We start from the raw sequence: 20339 nt of genomic DNA, 5'->3' as shown, positions 1-20339 counted from the left end.
ATGCAAATATCAATGCAATAAAGTAAAGTATGTGATTTAGGGAAACTCAAGTCTAAAACGACTCAAGTCGATCTCCCAATACCACATTGACTTATACCTTTCTTTCGTCGGTTTCTGGCTCAGTCGAAGTCCTGAATTCACAGTCTGTCTGGTAATGACAATATCAATAATCTTATGTCAATATACCACTCGAATCAATAACAATCTGATAAATCTTGATTTAATTCAAAATCAACGGTATAACGGTACAATTTCAGTATTCCCGTCAATACAACATCACCAGATACTAGTTACGATCCATAACCTATATCCAGTATAATCCATAATCCAATCATAATTCAAATCTATCCGGTATAGATCAATATACCCTAAAAATTCATAACAATTCCATAATCAGTCCGTTTCTCAGTCTGACTTCGATTCTACGATGTCTATCATGTCAAGAACATCATATATGAATTCCATTCAATTCTGACAATAGCATAAATTCAAAGCATGTCAAAACGTAGCAAAACTTACGTCCAGTTGTAGCCTACGTCGTTAGGAACTCGATACCGAAGTCGGATTCAAAATCAGACGGACGGATTTTGATCGATTGTAACTTGAAGCACAATTTCACTTTTTCCTCCGGAGACCCTCGATTTCTATTTCTGAGGAATTATGTGCATGTTCTTATATATATATATAACCACGCACATGCATGAAGGCAAGTGGCACACCCGTCTTGCAGCACGTCTCGCGCTCAGGCGGTGGCAATCTACCGCTCGGGCGCGAGCTCGGCGCTCGGGTGGTTGAATCTACCGCCCGGGCGCGAAGGGTTCTGCCCGCATAGATCTGCATTGGCGCTCGGGCGGTCATAAACTACCGCCCGGGCGCCACCTTCTCTGCCCGAACATTTCCTTCTTGAACATTGGCGCTCGAGCGGTCATTTTCTACCGCTCGGGCGCCACTAGTTCTGTCCAAGCATTACACCCGTCGCGTAAAATCTCATTTCGTGTCCTAATTAATCCTTTCGTAATCATATCAAATTATAAATCAATAATTACAGATTACTAGGATTAAATTTCCGGGCATTACACCTTACCATCCCCAAACTAGTGGCGAAGTCGAGGTTTCGAACCGAGAACTTAAACGCATTCTTGAGAAGACTGTCGGTGCTTCGAGGAAAGAATGGTCTAGGAAACTCGACGATGCACTTTGGGCTTACCGCACTGCTTTTAAAACCCCCATTGGCATGTCCCCTTTCAAATTGTTGTATGGAAAGTCATGTCACCTACCTGTCGAACTTGAGCATAAGGCTTATTGGGCTACTAAATTTCTGAATTTTGATGCTAAAGCCACAGGTGACGAGAGAGTACTGCAGCTAAACGAATTGGATGAGTTTAGGTTGGAGGCGTACGAGAATGCCAAGCTTTACAAGGAGAAAACCAAACGCTGGCATGATCAGAATATTGTCGGTCGAGAATTTTTGGTGGGTCAACAGGTATTATTATATAATTCTCGACTGAAATTGATGCCAGGTAAGTTGCGTTCTCGGTGGTCCGGTCCTTACACCATCACGCAAGTTTTTCCATATGGGACAGTGGAGATCACTAGTGAGGCAACTGGAGCTTTCAAAGTGAATGGACATAGGCTGAAGGTCTATCATGGTGGTGCCATACCCGATGAGCCGACCACAGTGGATCTGCAGGATCCCAACTGAATCAAGGGAGTACAGTCAGGCTATCGACTCTAAATTTAGCGCTTACTGGGAGGCAACCCAGTGTTTAGTTTTATTTTTCTTTCATGCTTTAGTTTATTTTATTTGTTCTAATTTACTTTCTTTTTGTTTTTACCGCATTATTCGTAAGCTAATCTCAGTGTTTGGTGGTGCAGGTAATTTATTCCTTGGTGGCAGGATTTATAAGGCATGGGATTCTATCAAAACGACGGATTCAGAACGTCAAATAGGCCAGGGAAGTTTCTGTACAATTCGTGCATCTTGTGTGCTTGGTTGCGTTTAAATTTTGTTGTACAGATGTCTCGAATTGTTCTTTCCTGACTTGCATTGTGTGTTGGGTCTAGAATGCATAGGGATTTAATTGAAAAAAAAAAAAAGTGAAAATTTGAAAATTTCGATTCTTATACAGTAGGTCCACGGACCCGTTCCCGGACCCCTACACGGGGTCCGTGTTACCCACTTCCAAAAATGCCGAAATACAGTAGGAGCACGAACCTCTACCCGGACCCCAGCACGGGGTCCGTGTCCTCTATTTTCGGCTGAACTCAGAATAAAATCGCACAGACCCTCACTCGAAAACCCAAACCCCCAAAATCAATTTCCCTCCACCACCGCACCACTCGCCGCCGCCTGCACCCGATTACCACCGGATAATCACCACCTCCCGTCGCTGCTGTACCGGCGCCACCCCGCGCGCACACAACCACCACCGTGCATCTCCCTCTTGTGCTCAATCGCACCTTACCTTATCCGGTAAGCTCGGCTATCCTTCGTCTCCGTTCTCCGAATTTTGGGCGTGACTTCAGATTACATGTGAGGATAAGTCTTAGATTGTTAGCTTGTCGAGCATTGCTTATTCTTGGATTATCTTGCTACTATTTTTGCGTGATTGCGTCGGGCCTATTGTGGAGTATATTGTTGAGAACTAATTCCTGATGTGTTTTGTTTGTCGGGATATTTGAGATTGGTTAATTGGATTCTTGATATTGAATTGTTGGGATATTTGCTTACACTATAATGCCGCCCCGTCGTATTACTGGTAAGCGCGCTCGAACCGGTGCCTCTTCATCCTCTGGGTCAGCCAGGAGATCATTTGATGCTTCCAAATTCACATCCTTCGAAAATTTTGAATGGTACTCGGCACTTCACGGGAATTCTGTCATTGTGGAGCGATCTATTCACCCACGTATCGATGCCGAAGTGCCACTCCGGGCAGAGTTTAATAAATTTGGGTGGGGACCCCTGTTGGACATAGCCGGGCCATACTACCCTGATCTGGTGTGGCAATTTTATGCCAATTTCGAAGAGAAAGACACTACCGGGTTGACATCGATCCGTACTTACGTAAAAGGCGTCCCCATCGACATCTCTAGTGACTATCTGGCCGTAATTTTGGGCGTCCCCAATGATGGCCCTTGGGTAGAGTTCAACCAGATCGACTTCTTCCACTCCGACAGCACGTACAGAATCCCACAGGCACGGGACCGCCTCGACTACGATACGACCCCAACCGGATCCCGCTCCAGCATCCTCCCGACGTCCATCCCACTACTGGACCGTTTGATCTGTTATTTCACTGGGGCCAACATTATTCCGAGGAAGGCAGGCAACAATGAGGTCCGTCACATGGATCTGTACATCATTGATAAGATGTTGAATGGATTGGGGGCCATTCCTGCTATTCCGGTGGCGTCGATTATCATCTCACATATGCGTTCAGTCGCTCACACTGACCCCACCAAGAATAAAAAGCCGTATGCCCCGTTCCCCATCATCATAGCTCGGATTTTAGCGGCCCATGGTGTCGACTTCACTGGTGAGACATCATTCATGCCTACCTCTACCCAGATGCTCACTGCTCAGGCCATGCAGGGCATGTTCTTCATTTTTCGACAGGGAGCGTGGTATCGTAATCCTGGGAGTCGACACATCAGTCATCATCCCCGGGACCCACCGGTGCCTCCCCCTGCCATCGCTGACCGGGCCTGGAAACCTCGTCTGGAGGAAGAAGCGGCTATGGATGGCCGAGCTGGCCCTAGAGCTGATGTACCCCCTCGACCGCGCAACTCACAAGCCCGGCGCCGCTTCTATTCATCCATGATAGACTGCATGGACGACATCCGTACTCGTTTGGCTCGACTTGAGCAGCAGTCTCCCGACGCCTATGCGCCACCTTGGGAAAGAGATACTCTGAACGAATTCATGAATTTAGAGCTGGGATCCGAAGACGAGGAGCAGTAGTGTTATTTTGATAGGATGTAGGGTAGCGTGAATATGTTCTCTCTTTTATTTCCCTTGCACTTCAGTCGTACTTTGTTGTGAATCTATGGGATATTTATTCTTGATGTTTATCTTATTTTGGATTTCATGTGATTATTAAAGTGTTTGCGTGCTTTATCTTTTCCATTTTACGTTTTTGGGTTTGGTGCATTCGATGTCTTTCTTTCAGGAGTTGCTGATCTTTACCTCTGTCCACCACGTACTCGACATCTAACCAGGGAAGTGTTTTTGCTTTCACATTCTCGATAGTTCTTTTTATATTGTTTTACACTGAGGGCAGTGTCGAGTTCAAAGTGTGGGGGTGAGTCAGTTTTGTTACACATCGTTGCACAACACTTAACAGCACTTTTCACGTAGGATGAGATTATTTTTAGACAACGAACTCCTGTTTCACTTGATATTCTGATTAATTTGTTAGATCTTGGATCACCCGGGAAATCGTTTCACGCCTAGTATTGAATGAGAGGAGTCGTAGTCTCAAGGAGAGAGTCAGAGATTAACTAGTTCTGTATCAACATTTCATTCTATGCACGTGGTCAGATTTTTGCTCATTAATGGTAAATCGGTGTAAGGTGAACTTAAAAAAAAAAAAAAAAAATTTCGAACAACGAACCCTAGAACTTGTCTGATTAGCCCTCGAAGCGAAAATACGAACGATGGTGACTTAGGGATGATTTAGGCGATCTTTGGACCGTTTGAGCCTTTCAAGCCTAACCGACACATCATTTATTGTCTCTAGTAACCCTTTTTGAGCATACAAAAATCGAATGGTGTGTGTCTATGACACACGATTAGCCCTCATTCGTAATTTATTCAATGTCCCACATCAACTACCTGAAGTTTAGCCTATACACTTTTCCCTACCCACTTGTGAGAGAAATAAACTTCCTGTACACATTGAAATGGTTGAAATACCCCAATGGGTTGAAGAAATATGTGTGAAGGAGTCAATGAATCTTTATTCATGAAAAAAAAAAGAAAAGAAAAGGGAAGAAAGTGTGTAGTATTGAAAACACCCGAAAAATCTGTGGGTGAAAGTTGATGGACAATGAGAAAGAAAGGAAACGACATGGCTCTAAAAATGATGAAAATGCAGTAGTTGGTGATGAGTCAAAAGTTAAGTGAATGTGCGACAGGATTAATTTTTTTTTTATCTTCTCTCACTTTTGATTCTCACGCCTTCCTTTGTAGCCGTGACCCGTGGCCTTACGTTATAAGCTTAAAAAGACCTATTAACCTAGTCATCGTCGTTCAACATTTAGTAGAGAGGGGTATGAAAGTCAAACATATGGGGCGGTTCGATAACAAACAAAAAGAAGTGATCCTAAAACCAAGTAACTGCTGATGAGTACGAGTCTGACATGCACACTACACACATCTTGTTCCGTTGATCTTTACTGGTGACTGTTAGATTTTTAAATTGCAACGAAAACGAATCTTGTGATTTGCGAAGCGTGATCTTTTGACTGGGGGTGAACGGATTTGACAAATTGAGAAGTTTTGATTGTGGTACTTGGGTTCTGAATCTGAAATATTTTCATCTTTATTTATTGTTTAATTTGTTCGAGGACGAACAAGGGTTAAGTGTGGGGGAGTTGATAAGCACGAATTATATAGCATTTTAGGGATTTTATTTTGTCGTATTCGTGCTTATTTGGCATTTTTATTCCGAGTTTTGCGCTTATTTCATTTCATTTTGGCTGATTGTAGGTTTGACCAAAAGAGAAGGAAAGCCAAAGAAGTGAAAGAAATGTCAAACTCCGCAATGCCACGTCAGAAATACCCGGAAGAATAGGAAGAAAGCATGAACCAAACACAGACCCTTACACGGACCCCGTGTAAGGGTCCGTGTCATTCAACCACAAAAGAAGAATTTTGCCGAAGAGACACGGACCCAGGCACGGACCCCGGAGACAGGTCCGTGCCATTCAGTTGCCAAGATGCAATTTACAGAGCCTCGACGGACCCCTTGACGGACCCCTACACGGGGTCCGTGTCCCTCATCACCCGAGAACCCAACTTACAGTATGTGGACGGATCTCCAGACGGACCCCTGCATGGGGTCCGTGTCAGCCATTCTCGAGAAAGAAAAAATCCAGAGCCTACACGGACCCCTCTCTGGATGCAGGCACGGGGTCCGTGTGTGCAATATCAGATCGAGATTTTGGCAAAGATTTGCTCGTAATCTGGAAAGGAATAAAACCCAAAACGAGGAACAAAAGAATGGTTCAGAAAAATTCGAGAGAGCAGCCGACTTCTGAAAGAAAAGAGGAGATTTCATACTTGTTGAAGAAGGCAACGGCTCGGGGAGAAAATCGAGGGAGAAAACAACGCGCTTCACACGCAGATCTGCGCGCCATCGCTGAGATTTTTTCGTCTCTTTTAATTTCTTAGTTTTATTCATGAATTCAATTATTAAATTTGATTTTAGTTTTGAATTTATGGAGTAGTTTTCTTTTGTGATCGGGACCACGATAGGAACAAACGATTGATTTTTGTTATTCATTGAAGTGTTTGATTTATAAAATTATTCCATGTTATTGATTGATGTTTGCATAAATTTCGTGCTTTTAATTTGGCCAATTATTTGCATGTTTGTTGTTTAATCTTGACTCGAAAGAGAATTGATTAAATTTAGCTTCAAAAATATTAATCAACACGCGGTTAAATCGACTAGAAATTGTAAAATCCGAGATCTCGATTTATCGTGATAGTGGTTGTAATTTTTAGATTGGATAATTCTACCGTGTACAATAAATTTTTCTCAAGAATTTAAATAATACCGTGTATATTATTTTTCAGATTTTGAGATTTGCAGAATTTTACCGGATATAGATCTAAGATTTGATACACCTGGATAAAGATTTAAGCAAGAAGATAACCCAATCAAATCTTGAGGATTTTATCATGGGATTTTCGAAATATTGGAAGGATTATTAGGGATTTTCGAAAATCATTAGAAGTCTACGCGATAATTACAGACTGGAAAAAAAAAGTTCAACTACCAGGATTTTAAGAAAAATAATCAAAATCTTATTTGTGGAAAAATACCAATAATTTCGGATTTAAGTAAAAAAATTTATGGGATTTAAGAAATATAATTTTTATTATTTTAGGAAGTCAAAAATCTACCGAATATTGGGGATTAGACACAAAAGTCGAAATTTTACAGACTGGGCAAGGCATAATTTCGAAAATTACCTTGGGATATATATATATTTCGAAATTTAGGATAGAGAATAAATGTAGATTTGATCACGATTTTAGATAAAGATTTGATTCAGAATCAAACGCGATTTGGTACACGATCAGGATAGCAGCCAACCCCTATAAATAGGAGGGCTCAGTGTCTCGAAAATCACACCATTTTTACTCTCTTATTTTCGAGAATTTCCCCCTCTAGTTATTAGGATTTTTCGAACACAGCGAAGCGCTGCCGCAGTCCAGTCACCGGAGTTTTCACGTTTTTCTTCAAGAAGTTTAAGGTAAGTGGGCTTGTTTTAAAGATTAAAATTCGTTATGCATGTATTTTCGTTTTTGAAAAATTCGGGCGAGTACAATTCTTCTTCTACACTCTTCTGGTTACGATGTTTTTGGCATTATGTAAATGTTTTGACACTGTGAGAATTCAACTTGATATGGGTGGGAATCCCAACCATATGTACCCTTACGCGGTGGGGGAGATAACCGCTATACGGCCTCGTCCCCTTAGAGGAGTAAAAATTAGGGACTGATATCAGTAAACCATTGAAAGTAGATGAATCTCAGTGTCGGGTTAATGATGCGCACGTGGTATGAATCATGTTTGCATGGTATGTATATTTCGAAAATTGCATGTTGTTTTTATTGTACTCGATCGGCCCCCACTTGCTGAGTATTTCCCCAAATACTCACCCCTTACACATTCCCAGATAAATCCGAAGAGAAATCAGAGGAACAAGTTGAGCATGAAGAGTCGGATCAATTTTGGGGATAGTGAAATTATTTAAACATCGAGAATTATGCTGCAAGAATTTAAGAATTTTAGTAGGTTTATTTTAATTGTAAACGCTTCCGCAATTTATTCAATTTATTCAGTTGTAAAGACAATGATTATTTTTGGCGAATTTATGAAATAAACTGGTTTCGGTTTATACTGTGCTACGAGGCTGGTCGTTTTTCGATTTTGTGATTGATGAGCGACGCCGGTGTCAAACCCGAGTTTCGGGGCGTGACATTTTAGTGGTATCAGAGCCGCCAGGTTCATAATCCGAGTGGGAAAAATCGAGTTTCAAAAAAAAATTCGAAAATTTTTCGGAAATTTTCGGCCAAACAGAGCCTTAGCGCGCCGCCGCGTTTTTCGCCGATCCCGGCCGTGTCCGGTAGTTGTTTTTCGATCGGCGACCTTTTCTGGAATCGTCTCGACGAAACGAACAAAAGCCCTCAACCAATTTCAGATATTTTATTCGGGGGAAGCCGTAATTTCAGATCTAAGAATTTGGGCATAAACCCTAAAATTCCGAAAATAATTTCGTCCAATTACCCTACCAATCCTACTCCGATTTTAAATTAATTTTACCCAAAAGATACGCACTCCATGGGTAACGTTTAGCTCCAATCAATTTTGGAATCTGATCAACAGATCGTAAACACCCAAATTCAAGTTTAGTTAGCGAGTTGCGCGATTTCTCCGGCGAAATTAGGTAACTTCTCGACCGATTCTGGCCGTGCCATCACCAGTTCCGTGACCCTTACCCTATCGCCGACATGTGCCTTTACTCCGACCGTACTCCGGCGAGTCAACCCGGCGAGTCAACTCGGCCGAGTCAACGAGTCAACCCGCCAGCATGTTTTCTTCGATTTTTTTCGTAGGAAACTCCGAATTCGGTTCTGTCAATTGTTCTGGAACCCTCTCGACGTAATCTTTCAATCCATATGTTAATCCCTAGACTTCTATTTTTGGTAAATATCTCGAAAAAATCTCGTTCAACGCGTTTCTTGTAGTGCTTATCGGATTTTTATGGAATTTTATTAAGGAAACTATTAGTATTGACCTATATTGTTGGGATTGTACTTATCTGAGATAATTTGATTTAAGTTTCTGACGTAAGGTGAGATATTTGATTTGGGACAATAAATTATTTATGGGATGAAGAAAAAAAAACTAGTATGTGAAAATCTGATATAAGAGTTATAATAAGTTTTGTATATTCCAAGATGGAAGTTGATTTTGGGCAATAGTTAAATGTGTAAACGTTAAGTTGGGGTCTTAAGAATGCTAAGCGTTAACTTTAAATATGCATGATTTTGGGTTATCTTGTTTAAATGAATTGGGAGACAATATCTTAAGGTTTAGTAATTTATATTACTTTGGGATAACCAGTAGATTACGACCTTATGTAAAATAATTTACGAGATATTGTTTGGTATTGAGGAAAAAGACAGTAGAATAAGCTTTGAATTTTGTTACGGTACTAAGAATAATTAAAGGAGAAAGACATTCAGTAGAAATAGTTGTGGTAGAGCTCTCTAAGCTAATGGTCTCGAGGAAAGTAAGGTTTAGTGCAAGTAAGATTTAGAACAAGAATTAATTGAGGATTTATTTCATTTGTTCGAGGTTGAATAAGATTTTATGACGATTGAGTTATAATTTTTGGGATTTAAATCAATAGAGTATAGATTGATATTGAGTTAATTTCCAAGATTTTATATGGGTTTTAAGTTTTGAGATAATAATTGTGATAATTTCAAGATAAAATAAAATCATCATTTATTCGCATATATTCCGTGCCGACTTGATTCCAAGTACTTTGGTAGATTTCAATGTCATCGTATGGATGGTTTGGTAATCTAAGAGCAGTGCAATAGCAGATTGCCGGAGTAAGAATTTCAAAATCCAAACCGTGAACCAAGAAAAAAATCAGGTATCATGGCAATGCCAAGAGACAGAAATACATTTTTCTGCTTCCGAGACTTGGAAAGCCATAAAAAAATCAGGCAAAGAAGTTACCTAGAAATGGTGAACGAAGTGCAGGAAGAAATTGAGCTCAAGCTGGAAGATACCCTAATGATGCGAGAATTCCAGAACGTTTTCTGGAAGAATTCTCAAGATATTCTCAGACCACGAGGTTGATTTCAAATCAATGTGGTTCTCAGTGCTGCACCAATTTCAATAGCACCATACCGAATGATGCCAACTGAACTCCAAGAGCCAAAAGAACAACTCGAAGAATTGCTAGAAAAGAAGCAATTCCAACCGAGTACGTCTCCATAAGGAACTCCAGTACTGTTTGTGAATAAGGAAGATATAAGTATGAGATCGTGTATAGATTATAGAGAACTCAATAAGATCACAATCAAGAATAAATATCTTCTTCCAATGATAGACGATTTTTTTCGATCAACTTAAAGAAGTTACAACTTTTCCAAACTCGGCCTGGGAAAAGACTACTACCAATTGAAGATCAGGGCTAAAGATTTTCCCAAAACAGCCTTCGGAAAAAGGGGTTCAAGCCATTACTTGACAATTTTTTTAGCGTTGTTCACTGAGGAGATCTTCATTTTCTTACCAAGTGAAGAAGACCAAAGAAATAATATCTCACTTTTCATAGGTCAATGGAGAGGAAATTTTATTCCAGTTCAATAGTAGTGAGTTTCGGCTATAGAACGCCACAGACATCAGGAGCTTTCTTGGACTGGCAGGTTATTACAGAAAGTTTGTCGAAGGTTTTCCTCAATCGACATACCACTGACTAAATTCACTCAGAAGAATACCAAGTTCGTCTGGGACGAAGGTTGCGAGAAAAGTTTTCAGACGTTAAAAGAAAAGCTCGCATCCACGCCAGTGCTAATCTTACCTACTGAAGATAAGGGATTCACCATCTACAGTGACGCATCTAAGGAAGGTCTGGGATGCGTACTCATGCAAGAGAGAAGAGTGATTGCGTGTGCGTCAAGGCAGTTGAAATCGCACGAAAAGAACTACCCTACGCATGATCTTGAGTTAGCAGCAATTGTCTTCGCCTTAAAAAAATTTGGAGACACTACCTCTATGGCGCCAAGTGTGAAATTTTCACGGATCACCAAAGCCTCAAGTACTTGTTCACCCAAAAAGAACTGAACATGAGGCAAAGGCGATGAATCGAACTACTGAAGGATTATGACTTGACTATAAGTTACCATCCAGGTAAAGCGAACAAAGTGGCCGATGCTCTGAGTCGGAAAAATGGAGGCAAGATCACTCTAGCTTCACTCTCCGCTCGGCCATGTCTGCAAGAGACCGTCAAGTTAAATCAGGACCGAGACCCCGAGCTAAAAAAACTTAAGGAACAAGTCGAAAGCGGGAAGTCTCAAGATTTGCAAATTGATGACAAGGGAGTCGTTTGGATGAAAGGACGACTGTGGGTACCAGACAGCGATAACCTCCGCCAAGAAATATTATCAGAAGCACACAAGTCCAAATTTTCAGTCCATCCAGGAAGTACAAAAATGTACAGAGACCTTAAGGGTAATTTTTGGTGGAATGGAATGAAAAGAGATGTGGCAGAATTTGTCTCAAAATGTCAAGTGTGTCAACAGGTCAAAGCAGAGCACCAGCGACCTGGAGGATTATTGCAACCTTTGGAGATACCCGAGTGGAAATGGGAGCACATTTCCATGGACTTTGTGGTAGGAATACCAAAGTCGAGGCAAGGTCAAGACGGAATATGGTTAATTGTAGATAGACTTACAAAATCTGCACACTTCCTACCCGTCCGTATGAACTACAATCTGGACAAGTTAGCTACACTGTATATGGACAATATTATACGACTGCATGGAGTACCAGTGAGCATCCTATCTGATAGAGACCCAAGGTTTGTCTCACGTTTTTTGGAAGAGCTTCCAAGGGGCCATGGGAACGAAAGTTACTCTTAACACGGCCTATCACACTCAAACCGATGGCCAAACCGAGAGAACAATTCAAACCCTAGAAGACATGCTGCGAACATGTGGCCTAGAATTCATTAGCAATTGGAGCAATCATCTACCATTGATCGAGTTTGCTTATAATAAAAGCTATCACAGCAGTATTGGGATGGCTCCATATGAAGCTCTGTGTGGAAGAAAATGTCGGTCACCCTTATATTGGGATGAAGTGGGAGAAAAGACAGTAGTAGGACCCGATCTCGTACAGATGACAGTAGACAAGGTTACAGTGGTCCGAGAGAAACTCAAGGCAGCTCAAGAGAGACAAAAGAGCTGGGCAGATCTGAAAAGAAGACCAGTGGAATTCAACGTTGGCGATAAGGCCTACATAAAGGTCTCGCCTATGAAAGGAGTTGTCCGATTCAGTAAAGCTGGGAAGCTGAACCCCTGCTATGTGGGACCCTTTGAAATTTTGGAAAGAGTGGGCACACTAGCATACAGATTGGCGCTGCCGCCAAACATGTCCAGAATTCATAACGTCTTCCACGTGTCACAACTACGGAAATACATCCCGGATCCGAGCCACGTGTTGGAATTAGAGCCGCTCATGATCGAAAGTAACTTGGGAGAAGAGCTAAAGTACGAAGAAGTCCCCATCAAAATCGTGGACTCCAAGGACCAAGTACTAAGGCGACGAGTCATTCCATACGTCAAGGTGCAATGGTCTAACCACACTGAAAGAGAACCCACGTGGGAGTTAGAAGAAAGGATGAGGAACCAATACCCGTACCTCTTCCTAGACCAAGCCAACCAAAGTTTCGAGGACGAAACTTCTCATAAGGAGAGAGGGATGTAAAATCCGAGATCTCGATTTATCGTGATAGTGGTTGTAATTTTTAGATTGGATAATTCTACCGTGTACAATAAATTTTTCTCAAGAATTTAAATAATACCGTGTATATTATTTTTCAGATTTTGAGATTTGCAGAATTTTACCGGATATAGATCTAAGATTTGATACACCTGGATAAAGATTTAAGCAAGAAGATAACCCAATCAAATCTTGAGGATTTTATCATGGGATTTTCGAAATATTGGAAGGATTATTAGGGATTTTCGAAAATCATTAGAAGTCTACGCGATAATTACAGACTGGGAAAAAAAAGTTCAACTACCAGGATTTTAGGAAAAATAATCAAAATCTTATTTGTGGAAAAATACCAATAATTTCGGATTTAAGAAATATAATTTTTATTATTTTAGGAAGTCAAAAATCTACCGAATATTGGGAATTAGACACAAAAGTCGAAATTTTACAGACTGGGCAAGGCATAATTTCGAAAATTACCTTGGGATATATATATATATATTTCGAAATTTAGGATAGAGAATAAATGTAGATTTGATCACGATTTTAGATAAAGATTTGATTCAGAATCAAACGCGATTTGGTACACGATCAGGATAGCAGCCAACCCCTATAAATAGGAGGGCTCAGTGTCTCGAAAATCACACCATTTTACTCTCTTATTTTCGAGAATTTCCCCCTCTAGTTCTTAGGATTTTTCGAGCACAGCGAAGCGCTGCCGCAGTCCAGCCACCGGAGTTTTCACGTTTTTCTTCAAGAAGTTTAAGGTAAGTGGGCTTGTTTTAAAGATTAAAATTCGTTATGCATGTATTTTCGTTTTTGAAAAATTCGGGCGAGTACAATTCTTCTTCTACACTCTTCTGGTTACGATGTTTTTGGCATGATGTAAATGTTTTGACACTGTGAGAATTCAACTTGATATGGGTGGGAATCCCAACCATACGTACCCTTACGCGGTGGGGGAGATAACCGCTATACGGCCTCGTCCCCTTAGAGGAGTAAAAATTAGGGACTGATATCAGTAAACCATTGAAAGTAGATGAATCTCAGTGTCGGGTTAATGATGCGCATGTGGTATGAATTATGTTTGCATGGTATGTATATTTCGAAAATTGCATGTTGTTTTTATTGTACTCGATCGGCCCCCACTTGCTGAGTATTTCCCCAAATACTCACCCCTTACACATTCCCAGATAAATCCGAAGGGAAATCAGAGGAACAAGTTGAGCATGAAGAGTCGGATCAATTTTGGGGATAGTGAAATTATTTAAACATCGAGAGTTATGCTGCAAGGATTTAAGAATTTTAGTAGGTTTATTTTCATTGTAAACGCTTCCGCAATTTATTCAATTTATTCAGTTGTAAAGACAATGATTATTTTTGGCGAATTTATGAAATAAACTGGTTTCGGTTTATACTGTGCTACGAGGCTGGTCGTTTTTCGATTTTGTGATTGATGAGCGACGCCGGTGTCAAACCCGAGTTTCGGGGCGTGACAGAAATAGTATTCGATTTCAGTGTGCGATTTTAAGCGACAGCTGTGACTCTATCGTTGATGAATGCGTTTTTGTTTAATTAAATTCAATTAGAAATAGTTGGACTGTTAAATGAAAATAGGATTATAAATTCTAGAAATAGATTTATGATTAATATAGAGAATCGCATCGTGACATCAAATGATCTATAGTTAAATATTTCCATTCCATGATATTAATCAAAAGTCTGTTACCATCGTGTGTTCCCGGTCATTTCATTTAAATTTGAAAATCCCCAAATTCCAAGCATCTCGGATATTTGATTTAGTCATTTAATTAGCATTCATTAGTTTAAAAATTCACTTAGGTGAAATAATAATCAATCACTCACTTTTGTTTACCTAGATTAAATAAAATAATTGAATCTTAGTAATTAAATAATAGTCTTTGTGGGATCGATACTTGGACAGTACGTCCATTTACTATAACTTGACCTAGTCTGCTTGCTAGAATTATTCCCAACCGAAATCGTCGGTCAGGCATTCGACTGGATGTTCCCCTTTCTCCATATTTATTTGTTATTTGTGTTTAGGGTCTTTCAGCTATGCTGAATAGGTTGGAAGCAAGGCAGCTCATTCATGGTGTGAGGATTGGGCGTTATTTTTTGCCGATGTCAACCTCGTATTTTTAAAGGCGCCGACAGAGGAGGGGCAAAATGTATGGGAGTGTATGCATTAGTATGAGGTGGCCTCGGGACAGGTCATTAAATTTGACAAGTCGGCCTTATATTTCACTTTGAATACAGATGAGATTCAATGAAGAGTTGGTCTCCTGTGAGACGGTCTCATAATTCTTTATCTGTGAGACGGGTCAATCCTATCAATCTTCACAATAAAAAGTAATACTCTTAGCATAAAAAGTAATGTTTTTTCATGGATGACACAAATAAGAGATCTGTCTCACAAAATACGACACGTGAGACCGTCTCCCACAAGTTTTTGCCTTCAATGATTATACATTTATATGTTTTGATTTTTTTTTATCATTTTGTTAAACAATTAAATAATAAAGATACAAATAAAATCGGGTTGGCGGGTTGGTATGATTCGAGTTCAAGTTTAGGGTGGTCGGTTATGGGTCTGGTTCAGGTTGAGAATTTTTTGTAATGCATTTGCCTCAACCCGACCCAATTCACCTGAGTTGACACCTTTAATTTGTTTCAATTGCTTTTTAAAGTTGATATCTAATGAGATGGTCATAATTTTTTTTTATCGGATAATGAAAAATAATGTTTTTAACATAAAAATAATATTTTTTTTTAATAATTTAGAATATGTTAAATATCTGTTTCACAAAATTGATATACAATAGTTTTATGTTCTTTTTATTACACAACTGCAATGAACAATTATTATATTTCAAATAATTATATAATTTTTTTCTAAACATAAGTTAAGTTAAAAATCTAGTAAATTTCTTTCAATTCTTAAAAGTAATTTTTTAAATATTTTGTTTCTTTTATTCTCAACAGTTGATTTCAAAAATTACCATAGATGTCATATAAAAAACACTCAAAATTATAATAATTGGTTTAGGAAAGTGAAATAAATAATTTTTGTACTATAATCCAAAAATTTATATGTTTCAGTATTTTATCGATTAGATTTAGGGATGTAAACGAACCAAACCGTTTGTGAGCTATTCGAAGCTCGATTCGATAAAATCTCGTTTGAGCTCGTTTAATGAGGCTGGTTAAGATAAACAAACCAAACCCAAGCTTTACAGTATTCGGCTCGTTAGCTCGTGAACATGTTCGATGGTAAGTTCATGAGTAATCTTTTAGATGAAAAAATAATAGTTTTGATATTTGATTTATTGATTTTGCATATTATTTATGAAATATATAGACAAATCTATTAAATTTATTTATTATAATAAATTTACAAATTTTAATAAGAATAATATATTTTTTTAAAATATATAATTTAATTTTTAATTAATTTAATGAAAATTTAAATGTATAATTCATATTTATTAAGCTTGAATAAGCCATGCATATATTCGTTAAATAAAGCTCGAGCTCTGCTCGATTATAAACGAACCAAACTCAAACATTCAAGAGTTCGGCTCGGCTCGACTACATCCCTAATTGGATCGATTCTCATTGGTCTTGCTGTGAAATTTTTTTTCCTTTATAAATTTGATTTTTGCAAGTATTTTTCACTTTGGATTTCCTTTCTTGTTTCACTCGAGTTATTTTTTAAATTACAATATGACCCTCAACATAACAATGATATCAAAGTAGCCCCTCTAGAAAATTAGGGCATGCTAATATGCAGCAAGAGACCATCGCCAGCCCTGCACTCTACTTCCCTTTGAATCCCCGCTCCACGGCTCCCATCTTTTCGCATAAAGACAGGCCATAGATTCCGGTAACATTTTGATTGCTTTTTTGATTTTCTCCAATCATTGCGAAGCTAGTTGTCTCTTGATTTTTTGGTTTTTTCTTCAGTGATGGATTCTTATTTCGGTTTAATTATGTGATTATCCAAATGTTTCAAGGTTGATGAGTGCAACGGTTTAATGATTTGGGTTTTTCTCTCTTGATTTGCATACCCTTTTCACGTTGGAAATCCTTGCTGTTTGGGGTTTTATGCATTTCTCTAGGCTCTGTTGTTTGTGCTTTCTCCAGCGTTGATTACAAGTTGCATGCTTACATTAATTGCAGGATGGTTGTTTGTCATTGAATTCTTGCTTGATTGTAATTCGGAGTATTGGACTTGTGTTGTTGACAACAACAATGGAGAATGCGGTGATAGAATTTGATATAGGATTGGGAGGGGACGATCATATGGATATGGAGCCTCCTAATGGTCATGAAATGATTTCTGTTGGTTCTCCTAATGATGTTGGTTCATTCGGTGATGGTGCTTTTTCTCTCCAAACTTACATTCCTGAAGGAGAACCTGATCTTGAGCCTTGTGAGGGGATGGAATTTGAGTCCGAGGAGGCTGCCAAGGCATTTTATAACTCATATGCCAGGCGGGTTGGGTTCAGTACTCGTGTGAGCTCCTCACGTCGCTCTAGAAAGGATGGGGCAATCATACAAAGGTCTTTTGTTTGTGCGAAGGAGGGGTTTCGCAACATGAATGAGAAGCGTACCAAGGATAGAGAAGTCAAGCGCCCCCGAACAATAACTCGGGTGGGGTGTAAGGCTTCGTTGTCTGTCAAGATACAGGATTCTGGGAAATGGATAGTGTTTGGATTCGGAAAGGACCATAATCATGAGTTGGTTCCCCCTGACCAAGTTCATAGCCTCCGCTCGCATCGTCAGATTTCTGGACCTGCGAAGACCTTGATTGACACCTTGCAGGCTGCGGGAATGGGCCCCAGGAGGATCATGTCTGTCCTCGTTAAGGAGTATGGTGACATTAGCAAAGTTGGGTTTACCGAAGTGGATTGTAGAAATTATATTCGAAACAATCGTCAGAGGAGTATGGAAGGAGATATTCAGTTGCTTTTGGATTATTTGAAGCAGAAGCAAGCCGAGAATCCTGCTTTTTTCTATGCAGTGCAAGGGGACGACGAACAATGTGCAGGCAATGTGTTCTGGGCTGACCCAAAGGCCAGAGCCAACTACAATCATTTTGGAGACACTGTCACTTTTGATACCACATACCGATCAAACAGGTACAGATTGCCGTTTGTACCATTTACAGGGTTGAACCATCATGGACAACCTGTTCTATTTGGTTGTGCTTTTCTAATTAATGAATCAGAAGCTTCATTTGTATGGCTATTCAAGACCTGGCTGGAAGCTTTTTCGGGGCAGCTTCCAGTATCATTTACGACTGAGCATGATAGTGTGATTCAGTCTGCAATCAATCAGGTTTTCCGCAATACTCGTCATCGTTTCTGTAAATGGCATATTTTTAAGAAATGTCAAGAGAAATTGTCCGACATGTTGCTCAAACACCATCATTTTGAATCTGACTTGCACAAGTGTGTAAATTTGTGTGAGAGCACCGAGGAATTTGAATCTTGCTGGCATTCATTTATTGATAAGTACGATCTTAGGGATCACGGGTGGCTTCAGTCCATTTATTGTGAAAGAAGACAATGGGTCCCTGCATATCTGCGTGACTCATTTTTTGCCGAAATGTCTATAACTCAGAGAAGCGATAGTATGAACTCGTATTTTGATGGATATATCAACGCATCTACCAACCTTAACCAGTTCTTCAAGCTGTACGAAAAAGCGTTGGAGAGTCGCCATGAAAAAGAAGTTAAAGCTGATTTTGATACGATGAATACATCAGCAGCTTTGAAGACTCCTTCTCCTATGGAGAAACAGGCATCCGATCTTTACACTAGAAAGCTATTCACAAGATTTCAAGAGGAGCTGGTTAGCACTCTCACTTTTACGGCGTCGAAAATGGAGGATGATGGAGAGGTCATTATATATCAAGTTGCGAAATTCGGGGAAGACCACAAAACTTACCATGTGAGGTTTGATGTTCTCAAAATGAGAGCCACTTGTAGCTGCCAGATGTTTGAATTTTCGGGTCTTCTTTGCAGGCATGTGTTGGCAGTGTTCAGAGTGACTAATGTTCTCACACTTCCATCTCATTATATCTTGAAGCGATGGACAAGAAATGCCAAGAGTAATGTCGCTTTGGAAGAACGTATTACAAATCCATTCAATGGCTATTTGGAATCTCATACCGTTCGGCAGATCACACTTCGACATGAGGCACTAAAATATATAGATAAAGGAGCTGAATCTTCTGACTCTTACGACGTCTCTATGGCTGCTTTGGCAGAGGCTTCAAAGAAAGTTGCTTTGGCAACGAAAAGTGTTGGAAAGACTTCTTTTACCAATTGGCCTACAAGGGATTTCTCAGCAAAAGATCAAATTCAGCTAAATCGTAGTTCCATGGGTGGGCAAGGGAGCTTCACCCTGAAGCTATCCGAGGTTTGTTGCTAAAGTATTTACTGCATGATCCCCTACTATTTCCAAATACCCGAGTTTTACACAAAACTCTCTTGCTCTACATCAGATGACTGGATAATAGAAAATTTTTGCATGCATCTGGACGTTTTACTTGTGGCAATTCATGGTCTCTTTTGTTTTGTTGTGATAAATCACTTAATTTTATGGGAGGAGACTTGAGTAAAAATGTTGATTAAAAAATTTTAATCGCTCTTACTTAGGATGACATGGATCAAAAAATTGACGAGCTTTCCCGTGAGCTGGAGCGTGCCAATGGGAAGTGTGAAGTTTATCGCTCGAACCTCCTTTCCATATTGAAGGATATAGAGGACCATAAACAACGTTTATCCATAGAAGTCCAAAACATAAAGCTTAGCATGAAGGATGGCATTTAAATTTGTAAAGTTGCAACTCTACCTTCTCTGGCATACATGAGGCTCATGCTTTTCAGATAGAATTTAGTTTTCTGTTTAAACATTGAAGAAGCATTCAACTTGCACGCCATCACCAGCCGTAGCAGATGATTCTGTGTGTAGTTGCCAAAACCTCAGCACTTGGTTGCCATTTGCTGGCTGTAGCAGATGATTCTATGTGGAGAAGTTGAAACTTGCTGCTGCACTCTTTGTTACGGTAGTATCATTGTTTCGTATATAGGTTCTTCTTGTGGTTTGTGGTGTCAATAGTTCAAGATCACCATAATGTAACTGATGCATCTAACTATCATCGGTTGACTTCATGTACATAGTTACTCAGGTTGTATTTTTATATTGTTATTCTGACACGAAAAATTATAACCAGGTAAAGAAACTATTGGGTTCCCCCCATCAGAATGAATTATCATAAACGAGTTGGAACTTTTATTATTAATGGAAGGATATGAAGTTCTGGTGTTCTTAGCAAGTTCACAAGCATCGCAGACGTTACACGACTTTAAAATAAATTTGGATAAAGTTTTTCTAAAACATAAAACGAAGGCTACCCTAGTCTTCTATGCCACTGAATGATCTGGTGATGAGGAGAGCTCGAATCACTTATCAAGGCATGACTTTTGAGAATATATCTTTCAACCAATCGGTGTAGCCGTCATTCGCTCTACCATAGCCAATCATATTCCCC

General features: G+C 39.7%; 1 protein-coding gene across 2 annotated transcripts; it reads left to right on the top strand.

Moving 5' to 3' along the window:
- Window positions 1-16508: 16508 nt before the first annotated feature.
- On the top strand, window positions 16509-20099 carry LOC140837011 (protein FAR1-RELATED SEQUENCE 5). 2 transcript variants are annotated; one of them, XM_073202975.1, is made up of 3 exons: window positions 16509-16662; window positions 16959-19205; window positions 19445-20098. In XM_073202975.1, the coding sequence occupies exons 2-3, from the start codon at window positions 17031-17033 to the stop codon at window positions 19616-19618; spliced, it is 2349 nt and encodes a 782-aa protein (XP_073059076.1). In that variant the 5' UTR covers window positions 16509-16662; window positions 16959-17030; the 3' UTR covers window positions 19619-20098. The 2 variants fall into 2 exon arrangements, with proteins under 2 accessions (XP_073059076.1, XP_073059077.1); XM_073202976.1 differs by having other exon boundaries at window positions 16540-16662; window positions 16923-19205; window positions 19445-20099.
- The last annotated feature ends 240 nt before the right edge of the window (window positions 20100-20339 follow it).

This window comes from Primulina eburnea, chromosome 7 (genome assembly GCF_022965805.1).
Source record: "Primulina eburnea isolate SZY01 chromosome 7, ASM2296580v1, whole genome shotgun sequence".
Lineage (NCBI taxonomy): Eukaryota > Viridiplantae > Streptophyta > Magnoliopsida > Lamiales > Gesneriaceae > Primulina > Primulina eburnea.
Note: the sequence above shows the minus strand (reverse complement) of the source record. Positions and strands in the feature narration are given on the sequence as shown.